Source organism: Micromesistius poutassou, assembly GCF_964030765.1.
Source record: "Micromesistius poutassou genome assembly, chromosome: 19".
In the NCBI taxonomy this organism is placed as follows: domain Eukaryota; kingdom Metazoa; phylum Chordata; class Actinopteri; order Gadiformes; family Gadidae; genus Micromesistius; species Micromesistius poutassou.
The window spans coordinates 998056-1021116 of record NC_140289.1 but is presented as its reverse complement, the minus strand read 5'-3'; the positions used below and the strand labels follow the sequence as shown (position 1 = coordinate 1021116).

Below are 23061 nucleotides of genomic sequence, written 5' to 3'. Positions count from 1 at the left end.
GGATAACCTCCCTAAGCCAAAACAATAATTGTCTGATTCAGAACGCATATTAACGCTGAATACGCTTTACGTAAGACACGTGATTCACTGTCCGGGAACCTATAACCTTTTTAATGTTAAGAAGTACATATATGTTGAAGTAGTTGTTCAAATAATTCCATTTGTTTGTCTTTGCTCCTTTATGAATCTTTTAGTGACTCGTGGATCTTTAAAATGTATTATTTAACTATTACCACCGTCTTAAAGATGGCATCAATCTTCAATCAACCAAACGGGTCCGAAACAACAAACATCTGGAACGAGCCTCCAGCGTCTCCAGATGTTTGGAAACTGCTGAGCTACAAACCCTTTAATGTCTTCTTAACTCCATTCTCTGGTGTCACGTTATGTGTCAGGAGGAGGAGAGGTTTCATCTGAAAACCTTCCGTAAAACCAGGTTCAAACATCTGGCCACCCCCCCCCCATGAAGACCACTGAAGACCAATAACCCCCCTCCATGAAGACCACTGAAGACCACTGAAGACCAATAACCCCCCTCCATGAAGACCACTGAAGACCGCTAACCCCCCTCCATGAAGACCACTGAAGACCAATAACCCCCCTCCATGAAGACCACTGAAGACCGCTAACCCCCCTCCATGAAGACCACTGAAGACCACTGAAGACCAATAACCCCCCTCCATGAAGACCACTGAAGACCACTGAAGACCGCTAACCCCCCTCCATGAAGACCACTGAAGACCACTGAAGACCACTAACCCCCCTCCATGAAGACCACTGAAGACCGCTAACCCCCCTCCATGAAGACCACTGAAGACCACTAACCCCCCTCCATGAAGACCACTGAAGACCGCTAACCCCCCTCCATGAAGACCACTGAAGACCACTAACCCCCCTCCATGAAGACCACTGAAGACCAATAACCCCCCTAGATGAAGACCACTGAAGACCGCTAACCCCCCTCCATGAAGACCACTGAAGACCGCTAACCCCCCTCCATGAAGACCACTGAAGACCGCTAACCCCCCTCCATGAAGACCACTGAAGACCACCATACAGGACCTGATCGGGCCGGCCGTCCCGCACTGCGTTCCCTCCCGCGCGCCGCCGACGGCTCCCGTCACCACCAGCCCCAGCAGCAGCAGCAGCAGCAGCAGGACGTGCGTGTCGCGCATCGTGTCCAGGTCTCCGAGGGCAGAAGTCTTCAAAGGGCGCTCCTCGCGCTCCTCTTCTCCAGAGTCAGAGTCGGTCTGCGCGGGAAGAGAAGAAGAAGCTCCATGTTCCCGCGGCGGCGGCGGCTGCTGCTGGACGGACACTGCGCGCGGCGGTACGTATGCCCCATGTTGCCGCCTTTAATCTCACGCGGGAAGCAATCCCGCCTAAACCTTTAAGTCCTCTGGTCAGATGGTGCCGGTTTGGCGCACCCGGGGAAAACATACGGCGCGCACTCCTGTCTCCTATTGGTCACCGGCCGGGGGGTCCCCCTTTCTCCTATTGGTCAAATCATTAAAGTGATCATCACGCTCATTTGATGATTTGTTATGCAATGTCGATAATTATTTGATTATCTTATGTAATGATTATTTTGAATAATGTTTTATTAAATCAGGCTTTAGACCTGACCGTTACGATCCGTATCGATTGCAGCAATTGATATTGTTATTTTAATACATTATATTTATGATATATAAAATAATGTTTGGGATAATACCTTCCCGAATGTGAAGGCCTACTTCATTCGCCTAAGTCAGCTTTATTGACTCAAAGCATGTACAGAAGGTCTTATGTTTGTTAATTCTAACGGATGGATTTTTTTTTCCTGGTGATTCCCGGCTCTTGTTTTCATCAACCAGATTAGCATATCCCAATTCTGTGAAACGTTTTCCAGGGGGAAAGAAAATCTGTTGTTTTCTGGACAAACAAGATTAGAAGGGTAGAAGCTTAGTTTACCCGGTTGAGTTTAGGTTTGTGTTTGAGACATTTGGAGATGTGTCTCTAGGTCAAACAGATGTGCGGTTATTCCCCAGTCACAGCAGCCGGAGACAGGCAGGATTTAACTCGTATCTCGTTCATTCGGAAAAAAAGGAGAATCTTTTTTTCCATCACAACTTTTTTTCAGAATTCTGAGATTATGATATTGATAATTCCGAAAAAAAATCACAGATTTAGTTTTTTTTGCATTAAAACTTTCCAAGAATTCTGAGATAACAATCTGGTTAACTCAGAAAAACAGAGCAAAATGTTGTCCTTAAGTGAATGCATTAGACTTCCCTAAATCACAGGAAAGAATAATTCAAATAAACTACAACATATGGATAGTAAAACTATTATTTGCCTATTTGAATTATAAGGCAAGTATGTTCTTGTACTGCGGGTTTTGAACGGTAGGGGAAGCTGTTTCCCCGGCAGTGGAGAGCAGAAGGGTAAATCTAACATTGTGTAACAGTGGGATCACCAGCAGAGGGCAGCACTGTCTTATATCACAAGAGATGTGTCGTTCTGTATTTGGCTGCCGTTCATGTTCGTCCAAATGTTACACAACTCACTATTGCCTGATACTGTGTCACCATCGTTATGATGATGCCTGGTAGTTAAGTAGACCAGCAGATACCTGCTTGTTAGACAGTCAACTACTCATTAATAAGAATTAGTTAAGTGGTACTGATATTGGCTTTCCTCATACTGGTGGTTTAACACACACACACACACACACACACACACACACACACACACACACACACACACACACACACACTAGTGATGGATTTCATGATTCTTTTCCTTGATTCAGTTCGCCAAGAAGTCGTTCAGAGTCGTTTGTTTGTTCAGTCGCATTTCCGGTAGCGGTGAATCTCCTCCCTCGTTCTCAAATGCTTGTGCAAACGGTCATCAATCAACACACAACATTACAACTAAGTTCCTTTCAGCTGAGGAGCGCTTCATGTTCGGAATCGGGATGTTGTTGCCCAGGCCAGTCCCTCTGCACCACTCTGCTAACTGAACACAGTGAACAGCGAGTCAGCGAGGGGGAGTCGAGTCTGGGAGAACGAACGATAGAGACGAACGAGAGAGAACTGAAACGTGGAATCAGGTCGGTTCGTTCTTGTTAAAGAGTCGTTCCTTCGAACTGATTCGGTCCCAAACGACCCATCACTAAGACACGCACGCACGCACACGTGTTTGAGAGACGGTTGATGTTGACATAAAGTTTTTTTCCCGAGAGTTAACGAGCACCAACTGTTAACAGAACGCAACGTGAGAACATCCCAAAGTTAAATGTCAGCATTCATTAGAGCAGCTCAGTTCTGCTTCAGCTCGGGACGGAAAGATTTCTGTACACATAAAAATATTTAAAAAGTTGAATGTCTAATCTTTAAGGAAATCTTAGTGACTTGGTCTGCGTCATCAGTGGCGGTTCTACATTGAATTACACCCCGGGCGAGACCCCTCTGAATAAAAAGATAAACTTTTATTTCTCAATTGCAAGAAATTCGAGGTGTGACTGACTTTAGCCCACTAATTCCATTAGTGGGTAGAGTATATATACCAGGCGCGTGCCGGCGTCCATATGGGCAGGTGGGGCGGCGAACTACTTGCAAAAGCATGCTCCCAAAAAAATAGTTTGTAAATCATTGCTCCAAGTCTATTTTTAATAATGTGATTGTCACATTAACTATCTATAGTTTCTGTAGGCTTTCTGACTATTTTTGGTCTGTTGACATCAAATATTGGTGGTGATGGTGGACGTGGTGGGTGGAGATTCTAGCTGAGTTTAACGTCTCATGCAATCTTGGGGCAGGGCAGCTCAGCGACCGCGTTCCTCCGTATGTTTATCACATAACCCTGCAGGCTTCAATAAGGATTTTAATCCTTATATAACAGTGGATCCCCCGCTCCCCCCCCTTGTCCGTTCCATTTGTGAGACGCAGAGGTGAACTGTCCCCCGCGCCCCCCTCCCCTTTTCCCCTTCTCACACAGCTAGTGACGGCTCGTTCACGAACAAATCAGTTAGAACGAACGACTCTTTAACATGAACAAACCGACCTGATTCCCCGTTTCAGTTCGTCTCGTTCGTATCGTTCGTTCGCCGAGACTCGACTCCCAGCTCCAGCCACTAGTCGCTGAGTCGCGAGTCGCCGTTCGTTCACTGACTGTGTTTAGCGGAGAAGTCACGAGAGACCAGACGGGCAACAACATCCCGATTCCAGAACATGAAGCGCTCCTCAGCTAAAAGGAACTTAGTTAATGTTGTGTTGATTGATGACCGTTTGCACCGTTGCACGATCGTGATTCGTTTGAGAATGAGAACGAGGGAGGAGCCAAGTCTGACCAACTCTGACTGAGAATCATGATTCACCGCTACCGGAAATGCGAACGAACTAACTAACGAACGACTCTTCTTGGCGAACTGACCGACGCGAACTGATTCATTCAAACGAATCATGAAATCCACCACTACACAGAGCTTCTGTGCACGGCACCTCCTCAGCAAGCAGGGGCGCCTGCAGTCGGAGGGGGCGCCAATATGCCAATTCTCCACACAGTGATATGATAGATAATAGAAAACCGCTTCGCGGCGCGGATGTTTTTTTTTTTTCTTGTGTGCTCGTGCCGCCCCCTCCATGTGTCATGAAATATTGCCGCCCTGGGCGGCTGCCCACTTCGCCCGTGCCTAAAACCGCCACTGTGCGTCATTGATTATTAGAATTCAAAATCACGTTGTTCATTCAGAGATGCGTAGATGTGCTATTTGACACACACACACACACACACACACACACACACACACACACACACACACACACACACACACACACACACACACACACACACCCAAAGTTGCCTTTTATTGTTTAATTTATTGATTTTGTATTCATTATTACGGGTGGGAACACTTTGTGACAGTAGCCCAGAGTAAATTGGAATATTTAAGCTTTTGTTTGTTTTGTTTTTGTTAAATATTTGATTTCAAATGAATTATTCATAACTCTTGATGGTGAAATAAATATTAATAAGTAGGATGGATGTTCTTAGAATAATGTGGGGGTGGTTTTGACACATGCAATTGAAAAAGTTATTGTGGTTTGTATTAATGCTTCATAAATTCCCGGTAACTCTTGTCTGAACCCTGCGTCCTCACATGGACTCTGCGGAGTAGTCCAACCTGTTTAGTGAGTCGAGTGAGGACGGCCGTTCTGTCCCCAGGTGGACGAGGCGGCGGTCCGACGGAGGAGGGGGCGAGGAAGGTGAAGGTTCTGCGTCAACACACAGAAGGTCAGAGCGGCTGCAAGAGCAACATACCTCCGTCTTTCTACCGCACAGCTTTACTGAATGTTTAATTCATTTTTTTTTTTATGTTTAATTTATTATTTTTGTCCAATCTCTAGCCAACAGGAGGCATAGCGTGGCGCCTTTAAACTGGACAGGAGTGCTTACTTAGCGTCATAGCACCAGGCGTGACTTACTTCATAGTAACTTAGCTTCATAGTGTTGACCTTTAACCCCGGGGGGTTAGGGTCCTCGGTGATACCGCGGCTCCAGGGGATTATTGGTCTGCTCTTCAAACTAGTGAGACCCTTCACAGATACACCAGGGTGTGTTTATTTAGGATTAAAGGATTCCAGAGTACTCTCCCAAATCTGGATTAAGGACTGGTGTGCACAATACACACAAGAGTGTGTGTGTGTCTGTGAGTGTGTGTGTGTGTCTGTGTGAGTGTGATCTTAAAGACGTTTCCCAGTCAGGGTCTAAGCCGTGGCTGCAGCAGCCGGGACCAGGTGGTCTGGTGTTCGTGTGGTTACCGGTTCGACCCCCATGGTGACCGGCTCCCATCACCTCTTCTCCAGTACAGCAAGGCCCCAGTAAAGACTCTGGACCCGAGTGGAAGTAGAAGTTGATTTATTAAATGAGTTTTGGAAGGTAAACATCTCAGTAACATCATGGAGCAGCTCTCTCTCTTTCTGTCGCTGTCTCTCTGACTCTCTGTCTCTCTGTCTCTGTCTCTCTCTGTCGCTGTCTCTCTCTGTCTCTGTGACTCTCTCTCTCTCTGTCTCTGACTCTGTCTGTCTCTCTGTCTCTGTCTCTGTCTCTCTCTCTCTGTCTCTGTCTCTCTCTCTCTGTCTCTCTGACTCTCTGTCTCTGACTCTCTGTCTGTGTCTCTCTGTCTCTGTCTCTCTGTCTGTGTCTCTCTGTCTGTCTCTCTGACTCTCTCTGTCTCTCTCTCTCTGTTTATACGTCTGTCGCCCAGCTGAACTCACGTGGCATGCTAACACTTTACATTTCATTATTTCATTCTATTCATTCTAACAGAGAGACCACCGAGGGATGCCTTCAACCGCTGGCGGCTCCGCGGGGGGGGGGGGGGGGGGGCGAGGGCTCGCTGGGTGGCGGGGCCTCGCTGGGGGAATCTCACGTGCCTCCAGGCGGCTGTTTCCCCCCCGGATCAGGAGGTCCTTTATATGCTAACGCCTGTACGCTCGGCGGCTAGCTTGTTGCGGGGCGTCGCGGCGGGGTGGGGGTTGTGTTCCAGGTGAACCGGCGTCCCCCTCGTCACCCAGCAGGACACTGAAGAGAATCAGACAACTCAACGGAGCAGCTGTCACTCAAGACTTCCATGGAGACGAACACGCCGGGATGTAACCATGGTGACGCCACATTATACAAAAACGAATGAACAGTTAAGGCATTCTGTTACGCAGGGAGGATCCACGACAGTGTGCTGTCACCAGAGTGAAGCAGAGGACGGATGAGGAGCGCATCACTCCTCAGAGTGCATCACTCCTCGGAGCGCATCACTCCTCGGAGGTGATCACTCCACAGAGCGCATCACTCCTCAGAGGTGATCACTCCTCAGAGCGCATCACTCCTCAGAGCGCATCACTCCTCAGAGCGCATCACTCCTCAGAGCGCATCACTCCTCAGAGCGCATCACTCCTCAGAGCGCATCACTCTTCAGAGAGCATCACTCCTCAGAGCGCATCACTCCTCAGAGCGCATCACTCTTCAGAGAGCATCACTCTGAGAGCATCACTCCTCAGAGCGCATCACTCCTCAGAGGTGATCACTCCTCAGAGGTGATCACTCCTCAGAGCGCATCACTCCTTGGAGCGCATCACTCCTCGGAGCGCATCACTCCTCGGAGCGCATCACTCCTCGGAGCGCATCACTCCTCGGAGCGCATCACTCCTCAGAGCGCATCACTCCTCAGAGCGCATCACTCCTCAAAGGTGATTACTCTTCAGAGCGCATCACTCCTCAGAGGTGATCACTCCTCAGAGCGCATCACTCCTCAGAGCGCATCACTCCTCAGAGGTGATCACTCCTCAGAGCGCATCACTCCTCAGAGGTGATTACTCTTCAGAGCGCATCACTCCTCAGAGGTGATCACTCCTCAGAGCGCATCACTCTTCAGAGCGCATCACTCCTCAGAGCGCATCACTCCTCAGAGCGCATCACTCCTCAGAGCGCATCACTCCTCAGAGCGCATCACTCCTCGGAGTGCATCACTCCTCGGAGCGCATCACTCCTCGGAGCGCATCACTCCTAGGAGCGCATCACTCCTCAAAGGTGATTACTCTTCAGAGGTGATCACTCCTCAGAGCGCATCACTCCTCAGAGGTGATCACTCCTCAGAGCGCATCACTCCTCAGAGGTGATCACTCTTCAGAGGTGATCACTCCTCAGAGCGCATCACTCCTCAGAGGTGATCACTCCTCAGAGCGCATCACTCCTCAAAGGTGATTACTCTTCAGAGCGCATCACTCCTCAGAGGTGATCACTCCTCAGAGGTGATCACTCCTCAGAGGTGATCACTCCTTGGAGCGCATCACTCCTCAGAGCGCATCACTCCTCAGAGCGCATCACTCTTCAGAGGTGATCACTCCTCAGAGGTGATCACTCCTCAGAGCGCATCACTCCTCAAAGGTGATTACTCTTCAGAGCGCATCACTCCTCAGAGGTGATCACTCCTTGGAGCGCATCACTCCTCAGAGGTGATCACTCCTCAGAGGTGATCACTCCTCAGAGCGCATCACTCCTCAGAGGTGATCACTCTTCAGAGGTGATCACTCTTCAGAGGTGATCACTCCTCAGAACGCATCACTCCTCAGAGCGCATCACTCCTCAGAGGTGATCACTCCTCAAAGGTGATCACTCCTCAGAGCGCATCACTCCTCAAAGGTGATTACTCTTCAGAGGTGATCACTCCTCAGAGCGCATCACTCCTCAGATGCTCACGCCTAGGAGAGGATTCTCCCGGTTAGTCCACACCCACTCGCAATCGTTAAGATATTCTGGGATGGCTTTCCATTTTTGGGCTTCAGTGTCAATATAAAAGCGCTTAGCTCTGTATATTTGTCCTGCCGGATAAATGAGTAATGCCTGGAACGCAGTCAGTGGAGCACCAAGTTATAATGACATTCACCTGGAAGGGAAACCTCACTCTACTGCAGTCAGCAGAACCAGGAGGAGGACTTTATTGTTCAGTCCTCTGAGACGCGTTGGGAGGGTGACTCCAGCCCGCTGGCCCGCTGACGTGTCTTTAGGAACCGTTCAGAGGTTAGAGCGGTGATGAGGCTGCTGTCTGCGGTAAACTCTCCACGCCGCACGGGCCCCACCGCTATAAATCACCGGGGAAGTGACTCCGACGAACACACGGATGAATAATACATGAACACCGTTTATAATACAACGCTCTGCCTGGTGTCTTAAGGCCCCACTAGAGACCGATGGGGAAGTGGTCTGCTCTCCAGGCGAGGGCTGCTCCGAAGACGAGCCCCACGTGGGGCACTCCTCTCCTCGCTGGAACACCCGGACTACACAGAGGACGCGTGGTCTACACAACCAGGGGAAGATTACAGCAGAGTTGACTATCGTTGGATATGTTGTGTGTGTGAGTACAGCGACTGGTGGTTTGTGTTTACGTCAAGAAGGATCCCCGCTCGACGCAAGATGGTGGCATTTAGAGCGCTCGATCAGAGAGGGTTGGACCTCCTGCTGGGAGGGCCTCCTGGTGGCGGGGGGGGGGTGGCGGGGGGGACTGGTGGCCATGTTGTACCCCTGACTGGTGATTGAGCGGCAGTCTTGCAGCCTATGGGAACGCGGTCCTCTGGGTTTTGTTGTTGGTTTGTCGGGGTGAGTCCAGCGGTATCATAGGTTCTTTGTAAACCCGGTCACACCACGGTGGAGAAGAGCCAGCCTCGTCTCTCCATCTCGTTAAGGTGCAGAGGCATTAGCACACGTCGAGTCAAGAACCCGATGCCAACCTTAACCAGACCAGGAAAACACATCCAACCATTGAGATCTTGATAATATATTGATTAATGAGAGATTGTGATCAGCCGTGTATTTCAATGTGTTTCTGGGATATCTTTTCTTTTAAGTACAGCATGGCTGCGGTTCATCAGCCGGCCCGGTTCTGAACACGGAGGATCCACGGGGGGTCACCAGAGATCGGCATCGTCTCATCAAGTCACGGCCAAACCGGAGCCCGTCGTTAGCTCGGCAGCCTGTTGTCGGGGGGGCCCCCGTTAGCAGTCGGTTAGCCATCTGCCCCCGACTCGTTTATCTGCGAGCCTTGATGAGTCTCTCAGGCTGCCGGCGCCAGCGTCACGCGTCCAACTGAATTAGGAAGTTTCCCCCCTTAATGATGATGTTAAGAAGTTCCTCTGACGGTGAGTGGAGAGGACGCCTGATTGGAGCTGCGCCGAGCAACATGAAAGCACGGGTCATTAACGCAGGTTTCAGTTTCTTTAGAATCCCGGCTTCAGGAGAAGGTAATGGGTTGGACCGAGGACGCCCCCGAGCCACGGTCGCACACCGGGGATCGAACCCAGAACCTTTAGGCTCAGAAATTAAACAGCCTTATAACTCTACTATTGGTCCACATTGGATGAATGAATTAACTATGGATGAATGGGTAAGGAGAGGCTGGCTCCATGGTGACCCGTCCGGATGTGATCAAAGTCCCGTCGGCAGGTCGTGGGATTGTATGTTCTCCGGACCGGGGGATGGCTCCAGAACCTCCTGGTGGCTCCGCGCTCCAGAACCAAACGCCCCGCTGGGCTAAACCGTGCCGAGTTCAGGTCTGAGGAGGGAGGAGGGGGGGGGGGGGATGCGGGGAGGAGGGGGCGGTGGGGGTCCTCAGCAGTACACAGACCAGTAGATGAGGTTGAAGAAGATGTAGGCGCCGGGGAAGATCATGCGGGAGTAGGTGTCGATGGCGTGCGTGTTCTGGATGATCCGGAACCCGCGCAGCCCCTTCTTCTTGGTGGCGCCGGCGGACTCGGTGTCCAGCGCCAGGTGGACCACCATGCGCTCCTGGCTCTTCTCGGGGGGGTCGTCGGGGGCCACGGGCTCCCGGGTGTAGCCCGCCAGGCTGTTGGCGTCAGCCTCGCTGTAGGAGCCGTCCAGCATCATGGTCCGGGCGTGGGTCATCCCGCAGGTGCAGGGCAGCCCCTGGGCCTGGTCCACAAACAAACAAACAAACAAACACGTCAGACCCCAACCCTTAGCCCCTGGGCCTGGACGACACACAAACAAACAAACACGTCAGACCCCAACCCTTAGCCCCTGGGCCTGGACGACACACAAACAAACAAACACGTCAGACCCCAACCCTTAGCCCCTGGGCCTGGACGACACACAAACAAACAAACACGTCAGACCCTAACCCCCTGGCCGACAAACAAACAAACAAAAACTTCACTTAGAGCACAAGAAAATGTCGTTGTCTGTACAATGACAATAAAGTACTGCTAGCCCTTACGGCCTGAAGGAGGAACTTCAATTCAGTTCCATTAGTGCAGCCCTTAATCACAGGGCCAGTCTTAAAGGGCTTCACCGGCCGTGGGTTTATGACACCCCCCTGACCCTAGCCCCCCCCAGAGGGCAAGACAAAACTCCCAAGGAACAAATCTAGAGAATGACCGCAGAGCGAGGGATCCCTCCATACATACATACATACATACATACATACATACATACATACATACATACATACATACATACATACATACATGAATTGAATTGAGCAACCTTGGTGTTCTGTAAGACGGGTATAAAAACTATTCAACATGCCACCTAAGGTTTCAAAAACCCACCAGACTGCGGCCGAGTCAGACTCTACATCTGATCTGGACACAGTTAGACTTGCACTTATAGAAAGGATGGCATTGTTGACGTTTATGGCTGCAGTTGTTGCTCTGGCCATCGGGAGCGATCTCTAGGATCCACTCCAACCGCCGTCATCAGGAGTGCTACGGGGACAGGAGACGGAGAAGGTCCTCGCCTGCTCGCGGGCCTTGTCCCTGAGCTTGCGGTCCTTGCCGTCCCGTAGCGTGGTCAGGTAGTTGACGGCGGCGTACTCCAGGACGGAGAGGAAGACGAAGACGAAGCTGACCCACAGGTAGATGTCCACCGCCTTGATGTAGGAGACCCGCGGCATGGAGGCGTTGACCCCCGTGATGATGGTGGACATGGTGAGCACCGTGGTGATACCTGGGGGGGGGGGACAGGAGGTAACCATGGTGACACCTGGGGGGACAGGAGGTAACCATGGTGACACCTGGGGGGACAGGAGGTAACCATGGTGACACCATGGTGATGCAGCTGGGAGAGAGGGGAGGTGGGGGGGTGGTCTCCCACTCCCAGTGGCTGACTGAGAGAGAGGGGAGGGTGAATTCTCCCACTCTGGGTGGGGGGGGGGGGTCGAGGAGCAGACCTAGGGAGACGCGGGCGGGCACGGCGCGGCGGTCGATCCAGAAGGACACCCAGGAGAGCATCACCATCAGGGTGGCGGGGAAGTAGGTCTGCAGCAGGAAGAAGAAGATGTGGCGCCGCAGGGTGAAGTTGATGTAGAGGCGGTTGTACCAGCCTGGGGGCAGAGGGCAAAGGTCAACACCCTGGGGGCAAAAGGCAAAGGTCAACAGCCTGGAGGAAGGTGGGCAAAGGGCAACACTGAACAAACCAATTCCCAGAACCCGCGGACAATGTCTCACTATTCAAGACTCGAAATATGAAGATATCTGTCGGAAGCTTTTATCCAAACATTCATATTTTACCTCATGTTTTCAAAGTAAAACAACAGTTATTATACCAAATAAAGTAACTTGAACTTGATACAATCAATCATTCATTCATTCATTTATTCATGCATATGTGTGTACATACAGTCATGTAAACAAACAAACACACACACACATATACATACATATGTACATACATATACACACCCACACATACATTCATTCATACAAACAAACATTCATTCAGCCGTGTCCTGGCTCCTCTACTCTACCCAGAGAGCAGAGATAAGCGGGCCCCCAGACGTCTGAGCAGGGATCCGTCAACACACGACAACACAGGAGATGAAGCAACGGAGAGGAGGGCCGGGGGGAACCCACACAACAAACACTAACACGGGGAGAGTTCCTGAGAGCCCGCCAGAGGAGGGGGAGGGGGGAGGGGGCGAGCGAGGGACACTTTAATGGGAGAGGGGAGAGGGAGAGGAAGAGGAGAGGGAGGTACCGGTGCTGCTGTAGAAGGCCAGTCTGGAGCTGGTGTGGAACTTCTGGATGAGGAACTGGGAGAGGGAGATGCGGTCGTCTGTGCTGAGCGACTCGTCTCCGCTCTTCCAGTACAGCATGAGGTCCTCATCCGTGTAGGCGTCTGGTTGGGGGTTAGACGGTACAGAGACGGGTCGTTAAGGAGCAGGTAGGGGTTAGACGGTACAGAGACGGGTCGTTAAGGAGCAGGTAGGGGTTAGACGGTACAGAGACGGGTCGTTAAGGAGCAGGTAGGGGTTAGACAGTACAGAGACAGGTCATTAAGGAGCAGGTAGGGGTTAGACAGTACAGAGACAGGTCGTTAAGGAGCAGGTAGGGGTTAGACAGTACAGAGACAGGTCCTTAAGGAGCAGGTAGGGGTTAGACAGCACAGAGACAGGTCATTAAGGAGCAGGTAGGGGTTAGACAGTACAGAGACAGGTCGTTGAGGAGCAGGTAGGGGTTAGACAGTACAGAGACAGGTCATTGAGGAGCAGGTAGGGGTTAGACAGTACAGAGACGGGTCATTGAGGAGCAGGTAGGGGTTAGACAGTACAGAGACAGGTCATTAAGGAGCAGGTAGGGGTCAGACAGTACAGAGACAGGTCATTGAGGAGCAGGTAGGGGTCAGACAGTACAGAGACAGGTCATTAAGGAGCAGGTAGGGGTCAGACAGTACAGAGACAGGTCATTGAGGAGCAGGTAGGGGTTAGACAGTACAGAGACAGGTCATTGAGGAGCAGGTAGGGGTTAGACAGTACAGAGACAGGTCATTGAGGAGCAGGTAGGGGTTAGACAGTACAGAGACAGGTCATTGAGGAGCAGGTAGGGGTTAGACAGTACAGAGACAGGTCATTGAGGAGCAGGTAGGGGTTAGACAGTACAGAGACAGGTCACTAAGGAGCAGGTAGGGGTTAGACAGTACAGAGACAGGTCATTGAGGAGCAGGTAGGGGTTAGACAGTACAGAGACAGGTCATTAAGGAGCAGGTAGGGGTTAGACAGTACAGAGACAGGTCATTAAGGAGCAGCTTAAGAAGACAGTTAGAATCCTCAATTATAATGGATGACCATCCGTCCGTTCCTAAAGTGTATAATACCATTAATTATGTAAAAATAAAACCCACTCATTAGGCCTCGTGTCAACAGCTTGGTATGAAGACGTGTCTCATATGAATTCTTGTCTTGTTTTTTATGCAAATGAGCGGGGGTGGCTGCAGGGGCAGGGTGGGGGGGGGGGGGGCTGCAGGGGAAGGGGGGGCTGCAGGGGCGGGGGGGGGGGGGGCTGCAGGGGAAGCGGGGGGGGCTGCAGGGCCAACAGTCTGCTCTGTAAACAAACACACAGCCAGTCCTTCATGTGCAAGTGTGTGCGTATCTGTGCGTGTGTTTGTGTGGGTGTGCGTGCGTGTCTGCATGTGTCTGTGCGTGTGTGTGTGTTTGTGTGTCTATGTGTGTGTGTGTGTGTGTCTATGTGTGTGTGTGTGTGTGTGTGTCTATGTGTGTGTGTGTGTGTGTGTGTGTGTGTGTGTCTATGTGTATGCGTGCATGTGCATGCGTGTGTCTGTGCGTGCGTGCGTGTGTGTGTGTGTGTCTGTGTGTGTGTGTGTGTGTGTGTGTGTGTGTCTCACAGCTCTCCAGCTCCAGGGTACAGGTCTGTGAGTCCAGCGGGAAGCGGCTGAAGTCCATGTTGCAGGCGGCCGTCACCGTGACCCTGAGGACAGACACACGTCAGGACCCCCCACTGGACCCAGGGCCTGCAGACCCCCCACCCACTGGAAGATCGTGAGATGGTTTGAGGAGGTTTGAGATGGTTTGAGAAGGTTTGAGAAGGTTTGAGGTGGTTTGAGGAGGTTTGAGGAGGTTTGAGGTGGTTTGAGGAAGTTTGAGATGGTTTGAGGAAGTTTGAGATGGTTTGAGATGGTTTGAGAACGTTTGAGGAGGTTTGAGGTGGTTTGAGGAGGTTTGAGATGGTTTGAGAACGTTTGAGGAGGTTTGAGGTGGTTTGAGGAGGTTTGAGATGGTTTGAGAACGTTTGAGGAGGTTTGAGGAGGTTTGAGATGGTTTGAGATGGTTTGAGGAAGTTTGAGATGGTTTGAAGGTTATTTGAGGAGGTTTGAAGGTTATTTGAGGAGGTTTGAAGGTGGTTTGAGGGTGTTTGAGATGGTTTGAGGAGGTTTGAATGTGGTTTTGAGGGTGTTTGAGATGGTTTGAAGGTGGTTTTGAAGGTGTTTGAGATGGTTTGAGGGGGTTTGGGGAGGTTTGAAGGTGGTTTTGAGGGTGTTTGAGGTGCTCCTCACCTCAGACTGTACAGCACGTGCCCGTCGGGGAACACCCTCAGCATAATGTTGTCGGTGGTGGTGTCGTGGATGAAGGAGCGCTTGGAGTGGACAAAGAACACGTCAGGAACCCAGATCTTCTTCACCAGCCGGCCGTCGAAGGTCATGCTCTTGTTGGTGGAGCTGGGGAAGGCCAGCCTCTCGTCCTTCCAGTAGTGCCTCAGGTACAGGGTCATGGTGAAGTCCTGGGGGGGGAGGGGGGGCGCGTGTTAGCAGACACTCACAGATCTGTGTTCATACATTAGCAGCGTATGGAAACACCCAGCGTCGGCCAGTGATGCTTAGTATACGACGCTTAGTGTACGACGCCTAGTGTACGACGCCTAGTGTACGACGCTTAGTGTACGACGCCTAGTGTACGACGCTTAGTTTACGACGCCTAGTGTACGACGCTTAGTTTACGACGCCTAGTGTACGACGCTTAGTGTACAACGCCTAGTGTACGACGCCTAGTGTACGACGCTTAGTGTACGACGCTTAGTGTACGACGCTTAGTGTACGACGCCTAGTTTACGACGCCTAGTGTACGACGCCTAGTGTACGACGCCTAGTGTACGACGCTTAGTTTATGACGCCTAGTTTACGACGCCTAGTGTACGACGCTTAGTGTACGACGCCTAGTGTACGACGCCTAGTGTACGACGCCTAGTGTACGACGCTTAGTGTACGACGCTTAGTGTACGACGCCTAGTGTACGACGCTTAGTGTACGACGCCTAGTGTACGACGCCTAGTGTACGATGCTTAGTGTACGACGCTTAGTTTACGACGCTTAGTGTACGACACCTAGTTTACGACGCCTAGTGTACGACGCCTAGTGTACGACGCCTAGTGTACGACGCCTAGTGTACGACGCTTAGTTTACGACGCTTAGTGTACGACACCTAGTTTACGACGCCTAGTGTACGACGCCTAGTGTACGACGCTTAGTGTATGACTCCTTGTGTATGATGCAGGGCTTAACCAGTTAGGGATTATATATAGCCGCCGCTATGGCACTCAGACATATGTCCTCAATCTGAGAACAGCTCACATGTCGTTTGCCAATCGCTGGCTTAAGGCAGCCATGTGGGGAAAGCCCTCCACCGCCCCGTGGTGCTTCCTGTTGCTATGCAAACAGAATATTCTGTTGCTATGCAAACAGAATATTCCCAGGCTGCCCCCCCCCCGCCCCCACCGCCCCCCCCGCCCCACCCCCACCCAGGGGATCATCCTCATGGTGTTACGTAAGGCCGGCTCAGTCGGGTACCACGGCCGCAGCCTCACTTTATCCTCCACCCAGTCGCCGTGGAAACCTTTGATGTTGCCTTTGTCTCCAAGAACGTGGAAATCAAAGGGCTTCCTCCAATCAGAGAACTCATATGAAGACGTTTGATCTCAGGAGTCTGTGTGGGAGGACAGGATGGAGCCACCGTCAGCGTGTTGGACTTCTAGCCGGAAGGTTCTGGGTTCTATCCCAATGGCCGAAGTTTACTTGCAAGAAGCCCAGCGCAAGATGGCCCCAAACTGCTCCTGAATGACACTGATCTCAATTCACTGTCTAACCCCCTACCTGCTCCTGAATGACACTGATCTCAATTCACTGTCTAACCCCTACCTGCTCCTGAATGACACTGATCTCAATTCACTGTCTAACCCCTACCTGCTCCTGAATGACACTGAACTCATTCGAGTCGCTTGAACCAAAGTGTCTAATAAACGACTGAACATCAAACTTAACAGTCTCTGTTTGAGCGCGTTTACGTCCGACAGTCGCCAGCGACATTGAGCGATTCTACTGCTTCATGTCTTCGACCGATCGATCGGTCTGTGAGAACGGCCTCGCGTTCAAACCGGCGTGTCGTGAAATTGAAACGTCCACTGCATCAATCAGGAAGACGCTCCAAGGTTTGACTAAACGATCCGCTGAGAAAAGTTATTCCCGGGCTGGGAGTCACATGACCACCCCACACCGAGCCGTTCTGCCCCCATCTGCTCCAAAACAATTACATTGAAATCCCGGCGTTCCAAATGAAACCTGCAAATGAAACGTGCAGTTTGTCCTACACGGAGCTTAGGGGGCATCAGAATGACACTATGGAATCCAATTTGTGAGCCCGTGCAGAAGGCTGCTTTAATTATATTAGCACACATGACGTCTGGCTGAACAAAGCAAACAATCCCAGCAACCCCCGTTCTCCTGGCCTGCCTCGGAATTCAACTGCCAACTCCAAGACGACTTTAACAGCTAAGGAAAACTTGTACCTATTTAGCTCGGCTATTAGCAGGTGCTAATAGATGAAACCTGTCTGCTGGTCATGCTCTGTATGTGTTAGCAGTGCTTGGGTTAAGGTAAGGGCTGGGTGGGTGGGTTAGAGTCAGGGCCAGACGACTGTACATCGTTCTGGATCATCGGCATCGGGTGGCCCCCCACGGGACAGAGGGAGGGGCCTCCAGCTGCTCCTGATGAGGCCCTCCTAATGGGTGTTCTCTCCAGACCCCGCAGAGCAGCTGAATTATGAATCAGATTAATAATACATGTAGAAGGGAGCGAGAGTTTGAGCCCTTTGTGGCAGATCATATTCTGCCGTTTGGTAAAGCGTGGCGTCTGTGGCGTGGCGATGTCTCTCGCTACGCGTCGCCTAGGAGGACCTTTGCAACAGGTGTGCAAGCCTATAGCCAGCTCCAGAGTCAGAGTCAGTCAGACCGGGCCAGGTGAGGCTGCTTCGGCCTCACCGCGGCCCACGCTGTTCAGAGCGACTCACCATGTCCACCTCGGAGATGCTGTCCAGGCTCTCCACTTGGACGTCCACGCCCACGGGCACCGCGGGGCCTGAGGAGACAACAACGCTCGGATTAGTATTCCCATCGGAGCGCAGCGGTCAGTAAATGTCACGTCTTCATCATCGCCCACCGCCTGCGATGGCCGATAACAAACCAGGCGTCGCTGGACAAGAACTTATTCAGACGCTCGGTACAATAACGAAAGTTGTGATTGGTTCCTGGTTGTCTAAATCTAATAATAATCATCCATCACTTTCTGGAGTCCTTTGGATCTTTGACATTTTGGGGGAACCAGCGATGGTGTGAGTCTACTGCAGAGCAGAGTTACACAAACCAACGTCATGTCTGCTCCTGCTGACTGCACAACAAGCTGTCTGCTCGGTAATGAACCGAGTTTCCGGTTGTTAGGAGAGTCGCGGCTTGGGGGCTGTCACTATTCATCCTTTATGTCGTTGTTCTTCCTCTGCATTAATACCTTCATGCATGCCGGATCCTTTAGTGGAAAGCTTTCACTTTGTGTAAACAAAACCCAAACACCAGCCTGCTGCGGAGATCAAACCCAGAAGAACCCTCAATATGGAACCAATGTCAATCTAATCAATGATCAATAAGAAAACCAATATGTCAATCAACGGTCAATATGAAACCAATAGGCCAATCAACCGTCTGATGTCTGGTATCTCTTCCTGAGTCCCTCCTCTTCGTCTTCATCCTGCTGGTCTGTCGGGTCAGCATCCCCGCCCCCCCGCCAGGGTTTGTTTAATCCCCCCCCCGGCGACCGCGGGCCAAGCTCACGTAACCGGTGGCAACCAGAAAGGAAAGGGTATTAGCTCATGACCAGCGCTGGCGTAAGCACCAGCTGTGTGCTCTCACACCCACAGACAACCACAGGCCTCCCCCTCCTCCCCCCCTCCTCCTCCTCCTCCACCTCTCCTCCTAACAGAGACCCTCCTCCACCCCTCCTCCTCCTCCTCCTCCTCCCTCCCTCCTCCCCCTCCTCCACCTCTCCTCCTAACAGAGACCCTCCTCCACCCCTCCTCCTCCTCCTCCTCCCTCCCTCCTCCTCCTCCTCCTCCTCCTCCCCTCCTCCTCCTCCACCTCTCCTCCTAACAGAGACCCTCCTCCACCTCCTCCTCCTCCTCCTCCTCCTCCCTCCCTCCTCCCCCTCCTCCACCTCTCCTCCTAACAGAGACCCCTCCTCCTCCTCCTCCCTCCCTCCTCCTCCTCCTCCTCCTCCTCCTCCCCTCCTCCTCCTCCACCTCTCCTCCTAACAGAGACCCTCCTCCACCCCTCCTCCTCCTCCTCCCTCCCTCCTCCACCTCCTCCCTCCCTCTACCCACAACAATATCCAGAACACGCATGCTAGTAGCCTTGCATCACGCTAGTATCCTCGTGTCACGCTAGTGGCCTCGCGTCACGCTTACGTCAATCTAGCCTAGGGTGACACCAGACGTCCCCGGTTTCCGGGGACAGTCCCCGTTTTCCGTGACCTGTCCCCGGCTACGGCTGTCCCCGGAAATGTCCCCGGATTTGACTGCGACTGAAAGATCCGAACCCCCCCCCCCCCGCCCCCGTCAACAATCCCGTCCGTCCGCAAATCCGAACACCCCCATCAACAATTCCGTCCGCCAGGGTAAGGGCAGTGTCCCCGTTTTAGTTTTTCTATGACAAAAAAAAAAACGTTGTTTGGAGGTTTTTACACCGCAGAACCCAAAATGTCCCCGGATTTCGTCTCAGAAATCTGGTCACCTTGAGACTAGAATCAGAAGAGAAACGCCAGAAAGAGAGATTAGCTCAACGCCTCCATCAGTATTCCATACTCCAACCAGACCAACTCCAACTCCAAGTGTGTGTGTCGCTAAACTCTCCAAATCACTTAATTTGAATAAATGCTAATTTTGTGCATTTTATGAGAATGTTTATGCGTTGTTAAGCATTGTTGGCCACATGTTGATGGTTTCCATGGAGACAGCAGAGGACAGCGATCTGTTGTAGTCGTCACCCTGCAGCCCGGTCCACGTCCTTTACCATCAAGTTGGTCTCTGATTCATTTGTTCGACGTTGGTTCGTCTATCGCTGGCCGTATACGAGGGACGATTGTGTGTTCAGTGTATATTCAGTGTGTATTCAGTGTGTGTGTGTGTGTTCAGTTTAGTGTGTGTGTGTCTGTGTGTGTGTGTGTGTGTGTGTTCAGTTTAGTGTGTGTGTGTGTGTGTGCGTGCGCGCTCAGTGCATTCCGGACGTTGCTCTCACAACTGGTCTCTGATTTGAGGTGAAAAAAGCCACACTGTTTCCATGGTTTCATCATTCACCCCCTGGACTCCGGGGACAGAGTTGAGATGCCGACTCGCCCCCCTGTAGCTCTCGCGCCCACAAACAGACGATCAGACTGCAGCAGGGTGCTCTGGGCACAGAGGCCCCGGTCGACCAGGCGGGGAGCGGAGACCGTCCGCCCGCTGACAGCGGGGCCGCGGGGGACAACCAGGAGGGAGGAGCTGGAGCTCTGAGTCAGAGAGACCATCGCAGAACCGTCTTATTAAGTGAGTCATTTAGCTTCACCCAAAGAGATAACACAGAAGGAGCAGGTAGGGGTTAGACGGTACAGAGACAGGTCATTAAGGAGCAGGTAGGGGTCAGACAGTACAGAGACAGACAGGTCATTAAGGAGCAGGTAGGGGTCAGACAGTACAGAGACTGAGGTCATCTGGATTCTAACCCACAACGTCTGAGCTGAGGGGTCGACCACTCTAACCGCTGCACACCGATTGCATTCTGGGACGCGGTGGGTCCAAGACCGTCGGGGGGCTGGCGTCTGAGACTCAGACGTAAACCCGTTTTAAATCTCCCAGCGCTGGTTCCCCCGTGCGGCCGCGGGGTGAGGCGCCGGTCAACCGGACGTCAGCGCACAGATTAACGCCCGCCTCAGCCAGCCCCCCCCCCCCCCCCCCCCGCTACGACCACGACATCAGCAGTCTGAGCTCACAAACAACCAGCCCAGGGCTCCACAGGGGGGCCCCCCCCGGAGCGGAGGGTCCAGGGAGGGCCCCCAGCGGAGACGCAGAAGGGCCCGTACCTCAAGTGTAATCTATACTGTAAGGCTGAACTATAATCCTCATGATTAACTTCAGCCCCAGTGTCGCCTCAAACCGTCTGAGGTGACACCAGGTTGGCACCGGAGGTGTGCGCCGGTCGTGACCTCGTTGGTGTCAGAGTTCTGGATTAGAATAACCCGTCACACATCACTCCTCCAGAGGTGGTGTCAGACAAGCACCTGAACCGCGGCGTGATCCTTAAATCCTAAAAGAAATGATAACTACACTGAGTCACCTGACAGTAGTCGCTACGAGCTCTGGCTCCGCTGTGACTTTGTTGTTCCGTGCGACCGCCCCCCCCCCCCCCCCCGCCCCCCCCCCTCGCTGAAGCACCGTGGATTATGCACCGACACGACCCCCCCACGGCGGGGGGCCACATGTTACGGAGGACCGGGGGACGCTGCCAGCCCACGCTTACCCCCCCCCCCCCCCCACCGACCTCACGTGAGCGGCCCTCAGGCCACGCGGCCTCGTGCAGCCCACCGCAGGGGGGCGGCACCCACCAGGACAGAGGTTGTGGGTTCCATCCCCAAGGAGCACAGCCTGACCACGAGGCATCTTAGAACGAGATAGCCATCTCAGTGTTTACAAATGGATAAGGAAGATAAAAGAGGACAATGTGTGGTGTGGTCTCTCTCTCTCTCCCCTACCTGCTCCTCAATGACCTGTCTCTGTACTGTCTAACCCCTACCTGCTCCTTAATGACCTGTCTCTGTACTGTCTAACCCCTACCTGCTCCTTAATGACCTGTCTCTGTACTGTCTAACCCCTACCTGCTCCTTAATGACCTGTCTGTCTCTGTACTGTCTAACCCCTACCTGCTCCTCAATGACCTGTCTCTGTACTGTCTAACCCCTACCTGCTCCTTAATGACCTGTCTGTCTCTGTACTGTCTAACCCCTACCTGCTCCTTAATGACCTGTCTCTGTACCGTCTAACCCCTACCTGCTCCTTAATGACCTGTCTCTGTACTGTCTAACCCCTACCTGCTCCTTAATGACCTGTCTCTGTACTGTCTAACCCCTACCTGCTCCTTAATGACCTGTCTCTGTACTGTCTAACCCCTACCTGCTCCTCAATGACCTGTCTCTGTACTGTCTAACCCCTACCTGCTCCTCAATGACCTGTCTCTGTACTGTCTAACCCCTACCTGCTCCTTAATGACCTGTCTCTGTACTGTCTAACCCCTACCTGCTCCTTAATGACCTGTCTCTGTACTGTCTAACCCCTACCTGCTCCTTAATGACCTGTCTCTGTACTGTCTAACCCCTACCTGCTCCTCAATGACCTGTCTCTGTACTGTCTAACCCCTTACCTGCTCCTCAATGACCTGTCTCTGTACTGTCTAACCCCTACCTGCTCCTCAATGACCTGTCTCTGTACTGTCTAACCCCTACCTGCTCCTCAATGACCTGTCTCTGTACTGTCTAACCCCTTACCTGCTCCTCAATGACCTGTCTCTGTACTGTCTAACCCCTACCTGCTCCTCAATGACCTGTCTCTGTACTGTCTGACCCCTACCTGCTCCCCAATGACCTGTCTCTGTACTGTCTGACCCCTACCTGCTCCTTCATGACATGCGGCTGAATTCACTGTAACTCACTGTGGATACAGAGGATATGTTAAAGGATTTAAAGCGAATACAGCTGTTTATTGGGTGCATTCGGAGGGTTTAATGTTGCTCCACCATCTGGATTAATTTATTAATAAAGTGTCGCACGCCTACGCTCGGCTCCGCCCACCTGTCAATCAGCCCGCGCCGGCGGGCCAAGCAGAAAGTGTTTCCGTAAGAGGCTTTGGTCGCCACAATGGGGCCATGTCTGAAACCGCTCCCTCCCTCCTAATCCCCGTATGGACACCGCCGTATCACCGCCGTATCACCACCGTATCACCACCGTATCACCACCGTATCACCACCATATCACCACAGTATCACCGCCGTATCACCGCCGTATCACCACCGTATCACCACCGTATCACCACGGTATCACCACCGTATCATCACCACGGTATCACCACCGTATCACCACGGTATCACCACCGTATCACCACCGTATCACCACCGTATCACCACGGTATCACCACCACGGTATCACCACGGTATCACCACCGTATCACCACCGTATCATCACCACGGTATCACCACCGTATCACCACTGTATCACCACCACCGTATCACCACCACCGTATCACCACCGTATCACCACGGTATCACCACCGTATCACCACCGTATCACCACCGTATCACCACCACCGTATCACCACCACCGTATCACCACCACCGTATCACCACGGTATCACCACGGTATCACCACCACCGTATCACCGCC

At 52.2% G+C, this 23061-nt stretch overlaps 2 protein-coding genes across 2 annotated transcripts in view; one reads left to right on the top strand and one right to left on the bottom strand.

Moving 5' to 3' along the window:
- Positions 1-10138: 10138 nt before the first annotated feature.
- LOC311363686 (gamma-aminobutyric acid receptor subunit rho-2-like) lies at positions 10139-17638 on the bottom strand. The gene is made up of 7 exons (XM_084483645.1): positions 17621-17638; positions 14839-15062; positions 14170-14252; positions 12526-12666; positions 11720-11872; positions 11288-11496; positions 10139-10455 (listed from the first exon to the last, which is right to left on the bottom strand). The coding sequence occupies exons 1-7, from the start codon at positions 17621-17623 to the stop codon at positions 10141-10143; spliced, it is 1128 nt and encodes a 375-aa protein (XP_084339771.1). The 5' UTR covers positions 17624-17638; the 3' UTR covers positions 10139-10140.
- ankrd6b (ankyrin repeat domain 6b) overlaps positions 17622-23061 on the top strand; it is a gene marked incomplete at both ends in the record, with an annotated part of 19229 nt that continues 13789 nt past the window's right edge. Inside the window, 3 exons of the mRNA XM_084484222.1 lie at positions 17622-17714; positions 20020-20146; positions 20489-20514. Coding sequence (XP_084340348.1) covers positions 17622-17714; positions 20020-20146; positions 20489-20514 — 246 coding nt within the window. The remainder of the gene's footprint in view (positions 17715-20019; positions 20147-20488; positions 20515-23061) is intronic.